Source organism: Alternaria postmessia, assembly GCF_024291825.1.
Source record: "Alternaria postmessia strain BMP 2775 chromosome Unknown scaffold_120, whole genome shotgun sequence".
Taxonomy (NCBI): Eukaryota; Fungi; Ascomycota; class Dothideomycetes; order Pleosporales; family Pleosporaceae; genus Alternaria; species Alternaria postmessia.
Window position 1 is genome coordinate 56,748 of NW_026260193.1, and position 15,320 is coordinate 72,067.

At 51.5% G+C, this 15,320-nt stretch overlaps 6 protein-coding genes across 6 annotated transcripts; 3 read left to right on the forward strand and 3 right to left on the reverse strand.

The window, feature by feature from the left end:
• Positions 1-1,077: 1,077 nt before the first annotated feature.
• On the reverse strand, positions 1,078-3,559 carry J4E82_010338 (uncharacterized protein; the record flags this gene model as incomplete). The annotated part of the gene is made up of 3 exons (XM_051736553.1): positions 1,078-1,341; positions 1,392-3,182; positions 3,233-3,559. 3 exons carry the CDS (start codon positions 3,557-3,559, stop codon positions 1,078-1,080), a joined length of 2,382 nt encoding a protein of 793 aa, XP_051583705.1.
• Positions 3,560-4,048: 489 nt separating this feature from the next.
• On the forward strand, positions 4,049-5,543 carry J4E82_010339 (uncharacterized protein; the record flags this gene model as incomplete). Its single annotated transcript, XM_051736554.1, has 4 exons — positions 4,049-4,138; positions 4,190-4,257; positions 4,311-4,671; positions 4,722-5,543. 4 exons carry the CDS (start codon positions 4,049-4,051, stop codon positions 5,541-5,543), a joined length of 1,341 nt encoding a protein of 446 aa, XP_051583706.1.
• Positions 5,544-5,842: 299 nt separating this feature from the next.
• Positions 5,843-6,603, reverse strand: J4E82_010340 (uncharacterized protein; the record flags this gene model as incomplete). Its single annotated transcript, XM_051736555.1, has 2 exons — positions 5,843-6,194; positions 6,254-6,603. The coding sequence occupies 2 exons, from the start codon at positions 6,601-6,603 to the stop codon at positions 5,843-5,845; spliced, it is 702 nt and encodes a 233-aa protein (XP_051583707.1).
• Positions 6,604-7,900: 1,297 nt separating this feature from the next.
• On the forward strand, positions 7,901-8,554 carry J4E82_010341 (uncharacterized protein; the record flags this gene model as incomplete). The annotated part of the gene is made up of 2 exons (XM_051736556.1): positions 7,901-8,297; positions 8,346-8,554. 2 exons carry the CDS (start codon positions 7,901-7,903, stop codon positions 8,552-8,554), a joined length of 606 nt encoding a protein of 201 aa, XP_051583708.1.
• A 2,795-nt stretch (positions 8,555-11,349) lies between these two features.
• J4E82_010342 (uncharacterized protein) lies at positions 11,350-13,092 on the forward strand (the record flags this gene model as incomplete). Its single annotated transcript, XM_051736557.1, has 1 exon — positions 11,350-13,092. The coding sequence occupies one exon, from the start codon at positions 11,350-11,352 to the stop codon at positions 13,090-13,092; it is 1,743 nt and encodes a 580-aa protein (XP_051583709.1).
• A 434-nt stretch (positions 13,093-13,526) lies between these two features.
• J4E82_010343 (uncharacterized protein) lies at positions 13,527-15,220 on the reverse strand (the record flags this gene model as incomplete). The annotated part of the gene is made up of 2 exons (XM_051736558.1): positions 13,527-14,609; positions 14,663-15,220. Coding segments are annotated over 2 exons (1,641 nt in total), but the record flags the coding sequence as incomplete, so codon positions are not given.
• Between the last annotated feature and the right edge of the window lie 100 nt (positions 15,221-15,320).

A 15,320-nucleotide genomic window follows, 5' to 3' on the forward strand; every position in this document is an offset into this window, starting at 1 on the left:
ACTTCGAAATCAACATGATACGCAACAGACCACAGACTCTACTACGGACAACGTCTCAATAGCCCAAAGTCCTCCTAGACGCAATGTCCAGCGGATGATCGAAGTTCGCATTTCCCGGAAGATCACCGTCCTGCCCGATCGACTGTTGGAGGAGCAACTGATGGTTCCACCTGCACCTATGTACCAGCAACTGGTTGATCTTCATAGATACCGGCTAGGGTCAGCGAGATTCAGACTGTCGCGGCAAATCAGAGATGGAGAGTGCTGGCGTGTGCTTCTCAACGACACTGAAGTTGTGGGCCCTCGCGGTTGTTGGGTAGCTCGAGGAACAACGAGCTGGCGATATCCTTTTGGAAGTGCCTAGACCATGTACCGGGTACACAACATCAATCGCAAGAACCTGAACCAGCATTTAGGGGAAATCTGCTATACACGCATGCTGCCATGAATGTTATGGGATTCAGATACGCGTTGAAGTTCACCACCATCGTCGGGGATGTGCCCCAACAGTTCGAAGTATCACATCTCTGCGGACACTCTCACTGCTATCGACCGTCCCATTTGGTGCTTGACTCACATCGAGTGAACCTGTTGAGATCACGATGCCGTGGCTGCGGTAAGGACAAGGAGGGGGCTGATTACAACCATTGTGTTCATGCCGACCTACCAGGATCGAGTGGACGACACTGCTTTGGACACGAACAATGTCCCGAATACTGCCCAGAGCGCTTGAAACAAAGGACTTCCGCAGCTAAAGAACAAGGAAATGGCTAGAGGACTGTTGAAAGTCATAGGTACACTCAATTCTGGGCTCTGGTATCACGACTGCTTACGGGCATTACTGCTTCGAACCTGGGGGATGAATACAGATTACCAAAGCGCACGAGGCTTGCGACGGGAAACAGGAGCGTTTGGAGGTAGGAAGGAATCGTCTGGTGAAGTGGGAAAAACAAGCGTTTCAAACGCTTGCAGCTCATGAAGCAAGGTATCATTGGTTCTAATAATGTATAAATTAGAGTCGTGTTTCAATCAGCTATAAGGCGAGCTGTGAGAATGAGTGACCCAGATAGTAGGACCTCATGCCCCACCAACATCCAACTCCGCCGTGAAGTCTTTCCGTATGGTAAGGTTCTCGTACTTCTCTTGATTCTCGATAACCAAACCTTGTTCGTTGGCTAGATGCAGCAAGCAGATGAAGCAATAACTCGTTGAGATATCGGCCATGGTTTGTTTCGGATACACAGCCTGTAAGCTGTTGACGACATCGGTAAAAGTCAATGAACCATCGACAGCTTTGTTTGCTGGATCGTCGGCGACGTTGGGTTGAGGAGGCCCAGAGATCTAATATTGGTCAGCTTGGATGCTATGTAAGAGTTGGTTCCATAACTTACGCCTTCGAATCCGATACCTTTCCATAGCTCGTCCTTCAATCTTTTCACGTCCACCTTCTTTGCGACTCTTGCGTACTGCACGTATTCGGGCCGGAATCGTCGGCTTTGTGTTACTAGCTGCGCACCAAACGCGTCAGTCTGCGAGCTAGGTAGCATGCCGTCTATTGGTAGTGTAGCTTCGGGTGCGTCAGGCGGCGGCGAAAAGTGGTCGCGAGCGTCTGCGAAAACGTCCTCATCGTCGATAGGCCCACCAGGCATTGGCAAACCATCATCTTGGAAGAAGTCGGCATCGTAATTGCCCTGTATGTCGTCACCCTCGCCTTCTTGACCTTGATCAGCCCAGTATGCTTCGTCGACGCGTGCTGGGTCTCCAGACTGTGCTTGTGCACGGCGTCCGCCCTTTCGGGAGTCCATACGTGCTTTGGGTTTCAAGAAGAGACGCAATAGCTGCTTCGAGTTGAAATGCTTGTCGTCTGGGAGAAGATTACGCGACTTGGACTTCCATTGCGCTTTTGGTAGAGATATAGTTGAATTGGATGTTGCAGGCGTGTAGAGCATATCAGCTAGTGTCTGAGCCATGGGTGCGGCGAAGTCAATCTCGAAGGGCTCCCTCTCTTTCCGTTTCGTTGCTGGTGTTGCCTTTGCAGAATGCTTGACTCGTGAGATACGCCAATGCTCAGGACCTGCCCAGCTCTTCTTAAGAGCTTGATCGAAGTAGGTCAGAATATTCTCCTGTTCTTGATCACGACCGTGCATCATAGAGACGCCATATTGAGCACCAGTGCCGAGTGCACCCTCGGCGCTGTCTGGCTCCTCATCCCCTTCAAGGCCCATAGTGTGAACGCGAGCCTGTGGATGTTGGATTACTTGACGAGCCCAGACCTCTCCGCCTTCGCCAAAGCCCGTTTCCGGAGGTAGGTCGAATCCGCCCATGTTCACGTCGTCGTCATCGTCGAAGCCCATAGGATTGTCGTCATCCAAAAAGAGGCCTGACCGGTTGCCCGCCTCGTCTTCTTCATCTTTGGCACCGTCTTCGTTGGCAGAGTCATCGGGGGCCTTGAGAAAGGGAAGATCCATGGAACCGTTTACATCACCAAGGTCGAACGTCTTCATCGAGGGGCACACGTCCTCCCGGTCGAGCTGGGATAGATCGGGAAAGTACCTGGCAGCCAGGCCAGATATATCGACATCGATAGCATCGGGCGTCTGGGACTGGTCTTGCTGCATATGGGCGTCTTCGGGCACTGGGGTAGCACGTGTGTCGTCGGCGGTCGCATCGTTTGCGTCGTCGCTGCTGTCAAAGACGATCCTGCCTCTTCCGTCTATGGCCAGGTGATTCAGGAGGAGACCTTTTGCTCCGCCCTCGTCAAAGTCGGCGGAGGCTTTTTTGAAGAGCGGATCTACTGAAAACTCGAGCTCCATCTTCTTGTTCTGTAGTTGTGCAAAGGAAGACGCGAGGGTAGCTTCGGCCGACCGGGCAGCCCTCTTCTTGCGCTTCTTCTGGCCACCCTCTCCATCCTCACCATCTTCGCCTTCGCCGTCGTCGTCGTCGTCGCCTCCATCAGCGTCATGACCGTCTCTCCGCTTCTTGCTGGCATTCTCTGCGAGTCCGCTAAGCAGCTTGCCCGTGTCGGTGGCCACGCTGTCGACCCTGCTGGTATAGATCTTGACGCAGCCATCGAGTGTGCAGCTCGCCTTCTGAAAGTTGACGCCGTCGCCTTCCTTGAGTAGAGACATTTCGTGAAAGTAATCGATGAGAGCGAAGTTCCACGAGTTGTTTGCGTTGATTTTCTGCCCGTCACGTCAGCCTCGACCTAGTGGGTGCAGCTGTGTATGCCTACGTTGTCCGTGGCCATCTTCATCCATTCCTCGAAGTTGGCCAGCAAGGGCATGACGCCGCGGTTTCCCGGCGTGACGGCGTTGCCAGTGATGTCTGGCATGTCGTCCTGGTCTTGCGAGGGCGTTTGGGGGCTGTCATGGTCGGCGCCATGCAACGTGCGTCGTCTTCCAGGCGTGGCAGTAGCCGTCGAGGCGCGCATCGAGTTGCGCTGGGCTTCTTGCTGTGCATGGCGGCGGATGGCCTTTTCCTGTCGGTCGTCGTTGAGCGGCACCTTGATGGGTGTCTTCTGCGGCGAGACGGCCGTGTTGTACTTGGTCGTGCGCGCCATGGTGGGTTGGGTTGTGGTGCTTGTGATGGCCCTGGCCGGAGCGTTGTTTGTTTGGGCGAATCCGCGCGGGGGTTAGCGCGCTACGACCATGACCTTCCGCATCAACGCGCTCCCGAGTGCAGACACCCACACTCGCAATATCACGGACGTCGGGCTATTTGCAACCCATGCAGCCACCATGGCAATGTACGCGACAGACGTCCAATTAAGCATAGTTTCCGCACCTAAACTCTCCTTCCCCACAATTCGTTTACTACTACCCTTGCTCCGATGTTAATACGCCGCCCCAACTATTAAACCTTCGTGTTTACTCGTGACACTCCATAGCGCGGCCTCCATTTTCCGTCAATGAGGGATGAGCGGACATCCTACTGGATATGTTAGCATGACGATGCTAGGCCTATTGGTCGCTCGACACTATATCTTAGACGTGCTTCCTCGACCCGCCATTCTTGACTGACATCTGCATTCTGATATCCCAACTTCGCCATGCGCCTTCTTAGTTTAGCAGGCCTTAGCTTGACCGCCTCAGTCGCGAGTGCGACACTTCAGATCGTCCCTGGTGCAACCTGGACAGCAGTGCGTTGCGTCGTGTCCCATCCGGTACGCTAACTGACGACATCGCTTCAGACAAACACAGGTCAGCACATTCAGGCTCACGGCGCCGGCATCATCAAGGATGGAGGAAAGTGGTATTGGTAGGAATGGTCTACGCATAGGCTCAAGCTCTCCCAGTCTGACACACCGATAGGGTTGGCGAAGACAAAACCAACGGAACAGCTTTCACAAACATCAACTGCTACTCGTCCACTAACCTCGTCGAATGGACTTATGAGGGTGCCCTGATCTCTCGTACTGCATCCGGCGATACAGGACCCAATCGTGTCATCGAGAGACCAAAGGTTATGCACAACAAGCAAACAGGCAAGTATGTTCTATGGATGCATATTGACAGCGCCGACTATGGTGAGGCCAAGATCGGTGTCGCTGTTGGAGACAGTGTCTGTGGAAAATACACGTATTTGCGAAGCGAGCGACCATTGGGTTTCGAGAGTAGAGATTCAGGCGTGTTCGTTGATGACGACGGCAAGGGTTATCTACTCACTGAAGACGTAGGCTTCTCTTGTTCAACCATCAGCACCCACATTACTGACAAGAATAGCGCAGCAACGGCTTACGTATCAACGCACTCTCCGATGACTATCTCAACATTACTAAAAATGTCTACGTCTGGAAAGAGAAATATGAGTCCCCAGCCGTCATCAAACACGAGGGTGTATACTTCATGTTCGCTTCACAGCTCACCGGATGGAACCCAAACGACAACTACTACAGTACATCAACGGCCCTTTCGGGACCATGGTCTTCGTGGAAAAAGTTTGCAGACTCAGGATCAAACACGTACGCTTCTCAAACAACCTTTGTATTGCCTGTTGGGAACGGATACGTATACATGGGCGATCGATGGCAGAGTGAGAACTTGATGAGAAGCACATACGTGTGGCTCCCACTTCAGATCTCCGGGACTACCGCCAGCATGAAGAACACAGTCAACTGGATTCTCGACCCCAACTCTGGGGCCACTACCTCCGGCCCCGAAGAAACCTCGTACGAAGGTGAAAGCGCAAACCTTGCTAACGGTGCCAAATCTCAGGCCTGCTCTTCCTGCTCAGGCTCCAAGGCAGCTGGGTACATTGGCGGCACCACGTCCGGCTCGGCCACATTTCCCAATATCCAGTCTTCAGCAACGACTCGCACGACGATGAGGATCAAGCATCTCAACGGTGACAAGAGTCAAAGGTATGCAAATATTAGTGTGAACGGGAAAACGCAGAAGCTAGCATTCCTGCCCCATGGAGGAGGGGATCCAGCCAGCTCGGTGATACACGTCGATTTGAAGCAGGGTACGAATGAAGTCAAGATCAGCGGTATTGATGGAGGTTGGGGACCAGACATCGACAGGATCTTCGTTCCAGTTAGGTGATTCATCAAGGCTTGAGATCCATGTTTCATACTGCCCAAAGCGTTAGGCTTGGTACAAGAGGGGAGAAGATTTGACCGTGGGCTCCGAAAAAGACAGTAGGAGATGCGTGGAGTACCTAGGTATGATCCCAAGCATGATAACTTGAATGGAGATTGGAAAATGTTTGAATTCGCAAGTTTCCATTTAAACTTGGTGATACGAGCTGACCTGCAGCTGCTGAACGAGCGAAGGTATATATATACAGCGTTTGCGTCATTGTTACGTTAGGTGAGATAGGGCCCGTGAAGCAACACAGGAGACTAAGAGATGAAATACTTTGCCTTCACGCTTCGAGCAGCAGCACCCTTAGCTGCCGCACCCTTGGCAGCAGCTCCAGCTCCAGCCGCCGCACCACCGGCTGCCATGTTGCTCATGACGAACTTGGCAGCCTCGTTCGCATTAGCACCATATGACAAGTGCGGCGCCAGGATGACAGCCTGGCCCGCACAGATAAGATCGCCAGTTGCGCAGATGATCTTGGTGTTTCCGGCCGCGACTTTACCGACAGGCTTGCCGTTGTTTGGGTCACCAAAGATGACAGCGCTGGACACAAAGGCCGAGTCCTGGGCACTAAGCATATCTGCTGCGTTATGAACGAGCTGTCCACCTTGTCTGGTTGTTCCGTTAGGCTTCATAGTCCTCAAATCCTGTTGGAATTGCTTGTTACTTACGAGTAGCCCGCCATAACCAGTGTAGTGTCTGGGCATTGCGCCCTGACCTGTCCAACCATCTGCGCCATGAGCTGACTGCCTCCTTTGTCACCACCAACAAGGAAGCCTGGAACATCTGCTGGGTACTGGATGCCTTGTACGGCGACGTTGGCAGCACCTCCCATCATGGCGCCGAGGGCCGTGACAAATGGCGGGCCCGCAATGCTGCCCATGTTGCCAAGTTCGGTTGTGCCACGGGCGAAAAGGACGGTCATTGGTTTGCAACCGCCGCCATTCTTCACGTCGTTCTGAGTGATCGAAGTAAGGGCGGCGAATGCGGTGGTTGGGAGGAGGAAGACGAGGGACTTCATGGCTGTAGAGGGTGTGGCTTGATTCCGTCAAGGAATTTGTATTAAGATATTACAAGTATGTGGTGAATGTAGATAAAACAAGTACGGGTATCTTGAGAAGTGAAGTAGAGATGGATGGGCTGCTGTTCATCTCATGAAGCGAATGACATGTCTTCTTATAATCTGGCCCAGCAGAATGCCATGGTCAACGCTGAACAATTAACCACCGCTTTTCAGGAGCTTGAACATGCGATGTACACATCTGTCATGTTTTCACTTGCTTTTCGAAAAGACATCAAACGTCATGCCAGACCACAAATAGTACGCATACTGGCGGTCAAGGGTGTCGTGCGACATATTCTACGAGCCCTTCCATGTCGAATCGAGGCCATCGGGAACGGGATTAGGGTTAGAGCTACAGCCTAGTAGCCGCTGTCCCGGTATACCTAGCAGGAACTGTGACAAAAACTGCCGAGGTCCACGGGTGATGCGCAGCATGGATACTCTAGATGACCGAGGCGGCGAGTTCCATTTGATGGGGCTGGGTGTGAGATGCTTGGCGTTGTTTCCTATCCCTGCGATTTGATGCTTCGCTGTCCGCGTGACTTGACGTCAATGCGGCTTCAGACTGAGCTCAGGACGTCCAACGTTGTAACCAGACTATGGGGAAACGGCGAGCCAATCGCATCCGACAAAGATGTTCGGCTAAAATCACGTCTCATGACTCTGAGTTCTGTCGCACCGTGTTCACATCCTGTGACTGTTTCAGCAGCCCGTTCCATCTCTTCAGATCCCGAATCGTCATGCGTTCCAGACTCAAGGCCAAGCTGCGTTCCAAACCTACGGTCGCACAGCTTCCCGGAAATACCGGATCGTCGCCAACATGGCTCGTTCAAAAGTCTTGGTGAGCTTGTCCATGCGACATGGTGTCTGCGAAAGCATCGTAGCTATCCAGATGCGGGCGAACGAGCACGCCTTGACATTTGTGCCGCCAACGTCACTGTGGGAAAACGCTTCTCAAGCTGATGCATCGCGCATACACGTCGGGATGATTCGAAAGGGCTACGCTGCAGAGACGCTGAAAGAACAAGAGAAAAGGGCTACGATGCAGAAACACTGGAATCGCGAGGAGAAAAGGGCGACGTTGGCTACTTTGGTATTTGGCACCACCCCGCCTTTGCCCCAAGAGGAAGGTACTAGCGACTTGTGCAATATCCCAGTCCATGATCTTTCATTGTATAACTAGCTCTAGCGCTGCGCAAGAAAGGTCTTCCAGTAAACAGTTTCAGAGTTCAGGTATCGTAAGTGGACGCACATCATGCCTCTTGAAGTCCATCGCATAACCTCTCCCACCGACTTTGACGAGTTCGTCGCCATACAGATTGCTGCCTTCGCCAACGGCGGGGGTATCACATCTCTGCTCACGCCAAATCCTATCACAGAGGAGTATGTCCAAAAGTCTGTCGGCAAGCACGTCAAGTCGTGGAGCGAAGAGAAAGATGTTATTTACCTCAAAGTCATTGACACCGATCTCGATGGGAAAATGATTGCAGTCGCCAAATGGCGCATCAACGAGCAGGAGCGAAGTGAAGAAGAAGCCAAGAAGATGTATCCGGTACCCGACGAGAAAGACAAAGGACAACAAGGCTTGCTGGACTTCATGGCCTTTCTTAGTCGAGTAAGGAAAGAATACATGGGAACAAAGCCTTTTTACTGTCAGTGCCCAGCCAAACATGTCGAGATGATCTGCTAACAAACACTAGTTTTACACATCCTCGCAACGCACCCAGACCATTATCGTAGGGGTGCAGGGGCCATGCTGCTCGATTGGGGTACCAGGCAAGCGGATCGCGCAAGACTACCTGCCTTCTTGGAATCGTCACCAATGGGCAAGCCGTTATATGAGAGAATGGGATTCCAAGCCAAGGAGGGTAAGTCGCGACAAATCAACTGCCTTCGGGACTGTCACTGACTTTGTGTTTTCGGCATTGCAGTGGTAACGTGGGATCTGACACACTATGGGTTAGAAGGTACAGATTACAGCACAGTGATGCTTCGGGAGCCCATTTCGTAGAAGTTTCTGGGTTTTGTAGCACGAACAATGCCAAGAAGGCAACAATCAGGTTTCTGACTGTGTCGACCGGTGATGCATCTCATGTCTTACTCACACCACCCGTTCTTTCCCAAACCTAACTTTCACATCCAAGCCTCTCTTGCTCAAGTCCTTCACTCTCCTTACAAACTCCAGTTCCTTTCCACTCTGTTCTAGCATTGGATTCCTCCCTATGTCCTCCAATACAAGTTCGTTCAAATCTTCCATTCTGTTCAGTGCTGCGAAAAAGTGCTCCACAGTATCTCGACTTTCTTTGCTCTCCAGAATGCTCATGGCTGGCTGCACAAGGGTGAGTGCCTTTATCTCGGAGGTAGCTGGTCCTGCGCAAGAAAAGAAGACAATCGCAGTCTGTAGGCCAAGGATCCGTATAGGGAACCTGGAGCACATATAGGAAAGGCATTCAGCCCGAATCTGGCGACTGACGCGAAAGAGAGGAAGGTTCAGCACCGACACGGCAAGATGCTCCGGTTTGGTGCAATTTACGATCACAATGGAAGACAACTCTGGGTAGATAGCCATGGCGTATATATGATTGCGTATCTCGCCTGGTAGTTCCAGAAACGCACAATCCGTCTTTTGGGGCTGCACAGAGTCAGCTGTCTGTTGTACCAAAGCGCTGGGTATTTTTTACGGGCGATGCTGACACGTTGCCGCTGGGTCGTTTGTGGCGCAACCATTTGATCATCATTGTTTCTATTGTATAGTCCCCCCTGGATGTAGTAAGACGAGGACGGATCGATGCAGCGCTCCTGATGATGGAAACGCGGGCGGGTAGCGCCTTAACCCCATCAGGATAGCTCACCTTGATAATCGTCTGGCGCCCAACACAGCTCTTTCATCATACCTGCAATATCGCGCAAGTGATTAACTATAATATACAATTCCATTGATCACGTTATATGAACACATTGTTGTGGTAGAAGAATCTAATTCAGACCCATGGCTTGCCTATGTATTGTACTATTACCCTTTCCACTCCAGCTGTGCCACATTCATGCATATGGCCACGAAAATCCAAAACAGACCTTGCAAAATATACTACGTTTACACGTTTGTCACCTTGTAATCTTTGGGGTCGCACTGATTGGGATGTCAGGTCGACCAGTCATTCTAATCCTCTCCCTTATCAACCTCTCCGTTCTGCTTAGTGACCGCACCAGGGTGGTAGGTCCTTCGACGTCACTTCTCCCAAGATCATCTCCCTCATTATCTCTCTTCGCATAAACTCGAATGGTATGTCCAAGTTTATGGCTTGGAGTCGGCGGCGCGAATGGAGGTGGGACGGAAGGGCTCTGTATCGCCAAAAGCAACGAGTCAGCATTAGCGCTTGTCTTCAAGTGCCGATCTTGTTCAGCGTCAAGCCGGAGTGATTGTGCTGCTTGGCATGTGGGTGACTGTAGGGCGATTGAGCGACCATGGACTTGTTGATTCGCGAGCTTGGAATTATGGTTGTTACGGCGACGGTAATAGACTATCCCAAGTAAAGCTGCAATAATTGCGAGAATTACACCAGCTGCTGTAGCCAGGTATTTGCTGTTCTGATCAGACCTTGGAACCATCAGCCTATGGTTTGGAGGATAAAGGTCCCATACGTACCATTGGTAGTCACTCTTTGGGATACCCTGGCTTGTCTCAGTGCATGCAGGGGTCGCGACGGTTGGGTGATAGACCAGGCTGGATGCGACTGTCGTTCGTACAGCCGCTGAACTCATGGTCAACGTGGAGATGAACATGTTCGTCTTCGCTGGCTTTGGAGATGTACACATATTAACGTAGTAGCTGTGGATAATTTCATCGTCCTCTTCATTACATACATGTTGACAAACCACTCCACCCGTATGGAGGCTGCGCAGGTAATCGGACTGACACACGCAGTTTCTGTATGTGGACAGATCGGATATCGGAGCCGCTGGTGGAACACCGTTGCCTTCAGAGATCTCCAGGATACGGCATGACCTCGCACATGCTGGTAGTAGATCATAGTCAAAGAGACTTATGTCGTGATTCTTGCTCACTCTCGTGAAGCGATGCATGGTGAGTTGTTGGTTGATCAGTGACCAGGGTGTAAGCTTCCTAGAAAGGCGTTCCCAGTCGGAGACTGTGATAAACAGCGCGTTTCTGGAACGAACACGGTGCAACCTTTAAACAAGCTTCACTTGCTGCTGATTTCACGAGGTCTTATAAGGCACTCACGGCCGCCTCCGCCGCACTGCCGCAACCTTTGCTCTTTCTCTCTAGCTTCCATGTTTCCGCTTTAAGCACACATCTTGATTGACATGCGACTCTTCGAACAAGAACATCACAAACCCAGGTAGCAGTTGAAGAGAAGTAGTCGAGTGGGCGGAGAAAGACTCAAGTCTGGCAGGCGTTCTCAACGAGCATACTTGGAGGCGCAGCGAAGCCTTTGATAATGGCCTTGTTAGTGGCTCTCGCGGGGATGATGATGACGATGACGGATAGGGCCTCAGCGTGGAGAACGGTGTCAGAACTATGTTTGGTGTGCTTGAGGGCTTTGCTTCGCAGGAGTAATTCTTGGCAAGCATTTGCGGAGTTCTCGGGGGTGCCAAGATGACGTGGTGTTTGCATCGTTTGCATCCGCGCCAGAACTTTGGGGAAACAGCGACAGGGAGTCTGCCACCATTAGCACCATCACAATGCTCGCACGCACACATGTATCTCCCCGATTACTTTTGAGGGCGCTCGCACGGCCTCGTGCTACAACATGCTCTGTACTCCACCCTTTACCAGCGTGCCCTCGACGTGGAAAACGCACAAAAGCCAGCCGACCCGATGAGACGGAGAAGGATGCGACGACCGGATCCAGGTCTGCGATACGGGACAAGCTCAAAGGCACAAAATCCGTTTTCGAGAACGATGCGGAAACGGACAGGCTTATGCGCCCGCTGTCCGACGCCGAACTCGAACGTGACGATATGCCCGTCATCAACTGGTATGAGCAGGACTTGGACAAAGGCACGCCACAGCGTCTCGTTGAACGCTTAGCCACACCGGAAGATCGCAAGAAAGACAAAGAGATGTACATGATGATAGAGGAATCACAGAAGAACCCGGACTACGACGACGCAAGGCTGAACCGGCGACTGATCGACAGCTTACTGGCTAACCCAAACTTCGCCGAATTGACGGACGAGCTCAAGGATATCAAGGAAGGCATCAAGTCGAGGAAAGAGCTCCAGCAATTAGAAGAGCAGGCAGCCATCGAAGCAGGGAAGGAAAGCAAAGAGTTCAAGACTGGCCTACGGACGGCCACACTCCAAACTCTACAAGACATTGTCAGCGATCCGGATATCGGAGATGCGAAGGCTGACCTCCAAAAGTGCATCGACGAGATGCCAGATGTGGAGGAAATGGACAACCCCGATTATCAAGCCATGCTGAACAAGGCAATGGACAAGCTGGGGGCCAACGAAGCTATGCAGAAGAAGGTTGCTGCTATGAGCGAACATCTCGATAGCCCGAAATTAGAGACTGAATGGGAGGAGTACCAGAGAAACACAGAGGACGCTATCGCTGAAGCTGAGGCCCCAGATGACGATCTCACCATGACAACGCCCGAGGACCTGCAGGATGTGGATAAACTCCTACATCAGATGCGGGATATCATGAAGTCGCTGGGTGGCGACAGCGGCCTTGAGTCTGAACTTGATGCAGCCCTCAATGAAGACTCGTCGTCGAACCAAGATCAAGACGGTGTATTCGAACGTGAGATGGACCCGCAAGAATTAGCGGAGGAGATCATGAAGTTTGCCGAGTCGAAGGCATCGCAGCCCCAGCAGCTTGTGGAGGACGAGGAAGATGTTCCCGCCGAGCTACAAGCCAAAGTTGACGAAATCATGAAAGACCCCAAGTTGATGGAGAAGCTCATGTACATTCAAAAGCTCATCTCAGAAAACAAGCAACAGCAAGGTGATCTTACTACTATTGCGCACGATAGTGCACCTGATCCCTACCAACTCGAAGACGACCGCACTACTACGCTCAAAGAACGTATGGCTGCCGCCCTCCAGGATCCAGAACACTCTGCCGCCCTCCAACGACTCCGCGTTCATCTGCCCCCACCTTTTAACATCTCGCCCGCGCTGAAGTCTTTCAATCAAGCCATTGAATTCGCATACATCGGCGCAAATGACGACATCCGCCGGATTCTCTGGCGCTCGTACCAAAAAGCGCGATCTTTACCTACCTTTCTCCAAAATATCAGTGACGAGGCCTGGGATATACTGTATTACTCCCAGGCGGTCACATGGGGCAGCAACCAGAACCGTGAGAACCATCTCAGAACCTTGCTAGCAGATCTCAAGAGCCTAGGGCGAGACGGTCCACCCACACACCCTAGTTCACTTGTTAACGGGGGTGTTGAGCAGATGGACACATGAAATGCCAGAGATTTCATAACGATGTATTGCTGTACGATATGACGACATGTATATGATACCCTTTGAATACATAACACTCCAAAGGCACTTTTCCAGAGCCATTCTTCATCCAATCTGACATTGTATTTTGTACATAGTGCTAAGGGCCTACCTTCTTGCACCTATGGCATCGATGATATGCCAGGAGCTACTATAAGCCAATATCTGATCATCTCCAACTCACTGAGACCGTAGCTGTGACCGTTAACACTTCCGCCGACGCTGTTTCCGATTCTGACAGGTATGAGTGAGAAGGCGCAATTATCTCTTGCCTTGTTCATCGGTACTTCCCGTGAAAACTTGTGTGAAAAAAGAAACGGTGCTATACTACCTTTGCACAACTCTTGTCGATGGTACCAGTCACTCCGACACTATACGAACCTCTAAATCTCCATTCAACTGCTGCTAGCCCCTGCTCTCTCATACCAGCTCTCATGCGAGTAATCCTTCTTCGGTCCCTCAACCTCGTATCTGATCATGAATCGCTCAATCTTCGCACCGCGAAACTTGAACTCGCAGTGATTGCGGTACGTATCCGGATCACACCAATGATAACCTTTGGCCATCCATCCAGACTTGTTGTCAACTGGCGCGTAGAACCCCCACGTGTTGAACAGTGCTCCTACACTTTTGTTGTCATCTTTAGCAAACCATGCTGTGATCTCGTCGCGTATCTCATTGTATCGATAGATGTAACGGCGAGTCGCAGGAAAAGACAGGCCAGTATCCATGGTGAATGTGCCTTGTTCGACGTACAGGTATTCGGATATGTAAGTGGTTGGATCGGTAGATTGGCGTGGGTGGAAGTGTGCTGTGCCCACAAACACGCCGCCAGGTGTGTTGGTATGTGAGTCAATTTTGCGTGTCATGTTCCACACACCTTGCATACCTGTAAACACTGCGGCAGCAACGAACCGAGCATCTTCTTGGGAAGCCTGGAGTACCTTGGCAACGTCTTCGACTACTTCCTTCGCCTGGGCATTGGTACCTGCATGGTGATAGCGCGATGGAAAGGTAGGACCCGTTTGGCCGCCAAATAGCGAGTCGTCGCGCGAGGCGCCTGTTCCTCGTGCAAATTCTTCAATCAAACCAACGTAATCTGCCATCCAGAACTGAGGTACCTGTAGCGATTTCTGGTTCATCGCTTCTTGCATGCGTTTCGTGTCATCGTATCTGTGTAATTCGGACAATAAAGACGGCAGCTGCTCAGAATCCCGCTTGGCCCAGCTTTGAGCAAGAAGTCGAGCTTGCATCTCCATCACCCCCCAATAAGGACCCTCATAGAAGCCCACAAACCCAATTGTAGGGACTCGCTGAGAGAACACCGACCCACGGGAAAGGAGATATGGTATACGTGAATTTGGTGCGGTGCTATCGTCGGCAAGAAGGCCTCTGACGCAAGGGTCAAGCCAGTCCAGGTCGGCTTTGTAGCCGGTAGCTTCGATGATACCCACGACGTCGCAGATCTTGCTCTGGCTCTGTAAGCTATCAGTATCTTCGTCACTACTGAAATTAGGAGTAGTGTAGTTACCTTTGGCTCTTTCCCCGATCCATGATACCAGGGCTCGTACTGCTTCAGACCAATGTCTAGGGAGACACCGTCACTTGCCTGTGCAACACTGTCAACCCATCCTCTTACTGGTACAATAATGCCACTTCTCACAAACTCCATGTAAGTATCTGTAATGCCAGTATATCCGGGGTGCTGTGTCTGGCTTGGTGCGTATGCGAGCTCGGCGTGTCCCACGTCGCTCAAGTCGTATCCTATACTTGCTCTCAGGAATTCGTGTCCTTTATTCGCTTTTTCGGGTGGCACTGTAGAGATGGCTGCTGAAATCTCTCCATTGCCACGGCGCGAAAGATTGTAGAGAACCAGATCCAAGGGAAGGAATCTGGGTGCTGGGTTGAAGTTTCCGTCTTGGTCCTGAGGGTCTTGAGGAAGATGACGAGGAAGACAGTAGAAGGGACGGTTGATGATGTGAAAGACCCTGCTTTCGGCATGCGTAGATGTCTTCTCACTGGGTGCGTATTTCGCGTTCGAGATTTGGAAAGCAGCCTGTGCGGCAGAGTTGCTAACAATCAATCCAAACTGATGAGACTGACTGACTGACTGATTGCTTGGCAGTCAGTTCAGTGTCAGTTTAGAGCTCTCGTCTTATCAGTCAGTTCAGTTTAGAGCTCTTAAACTG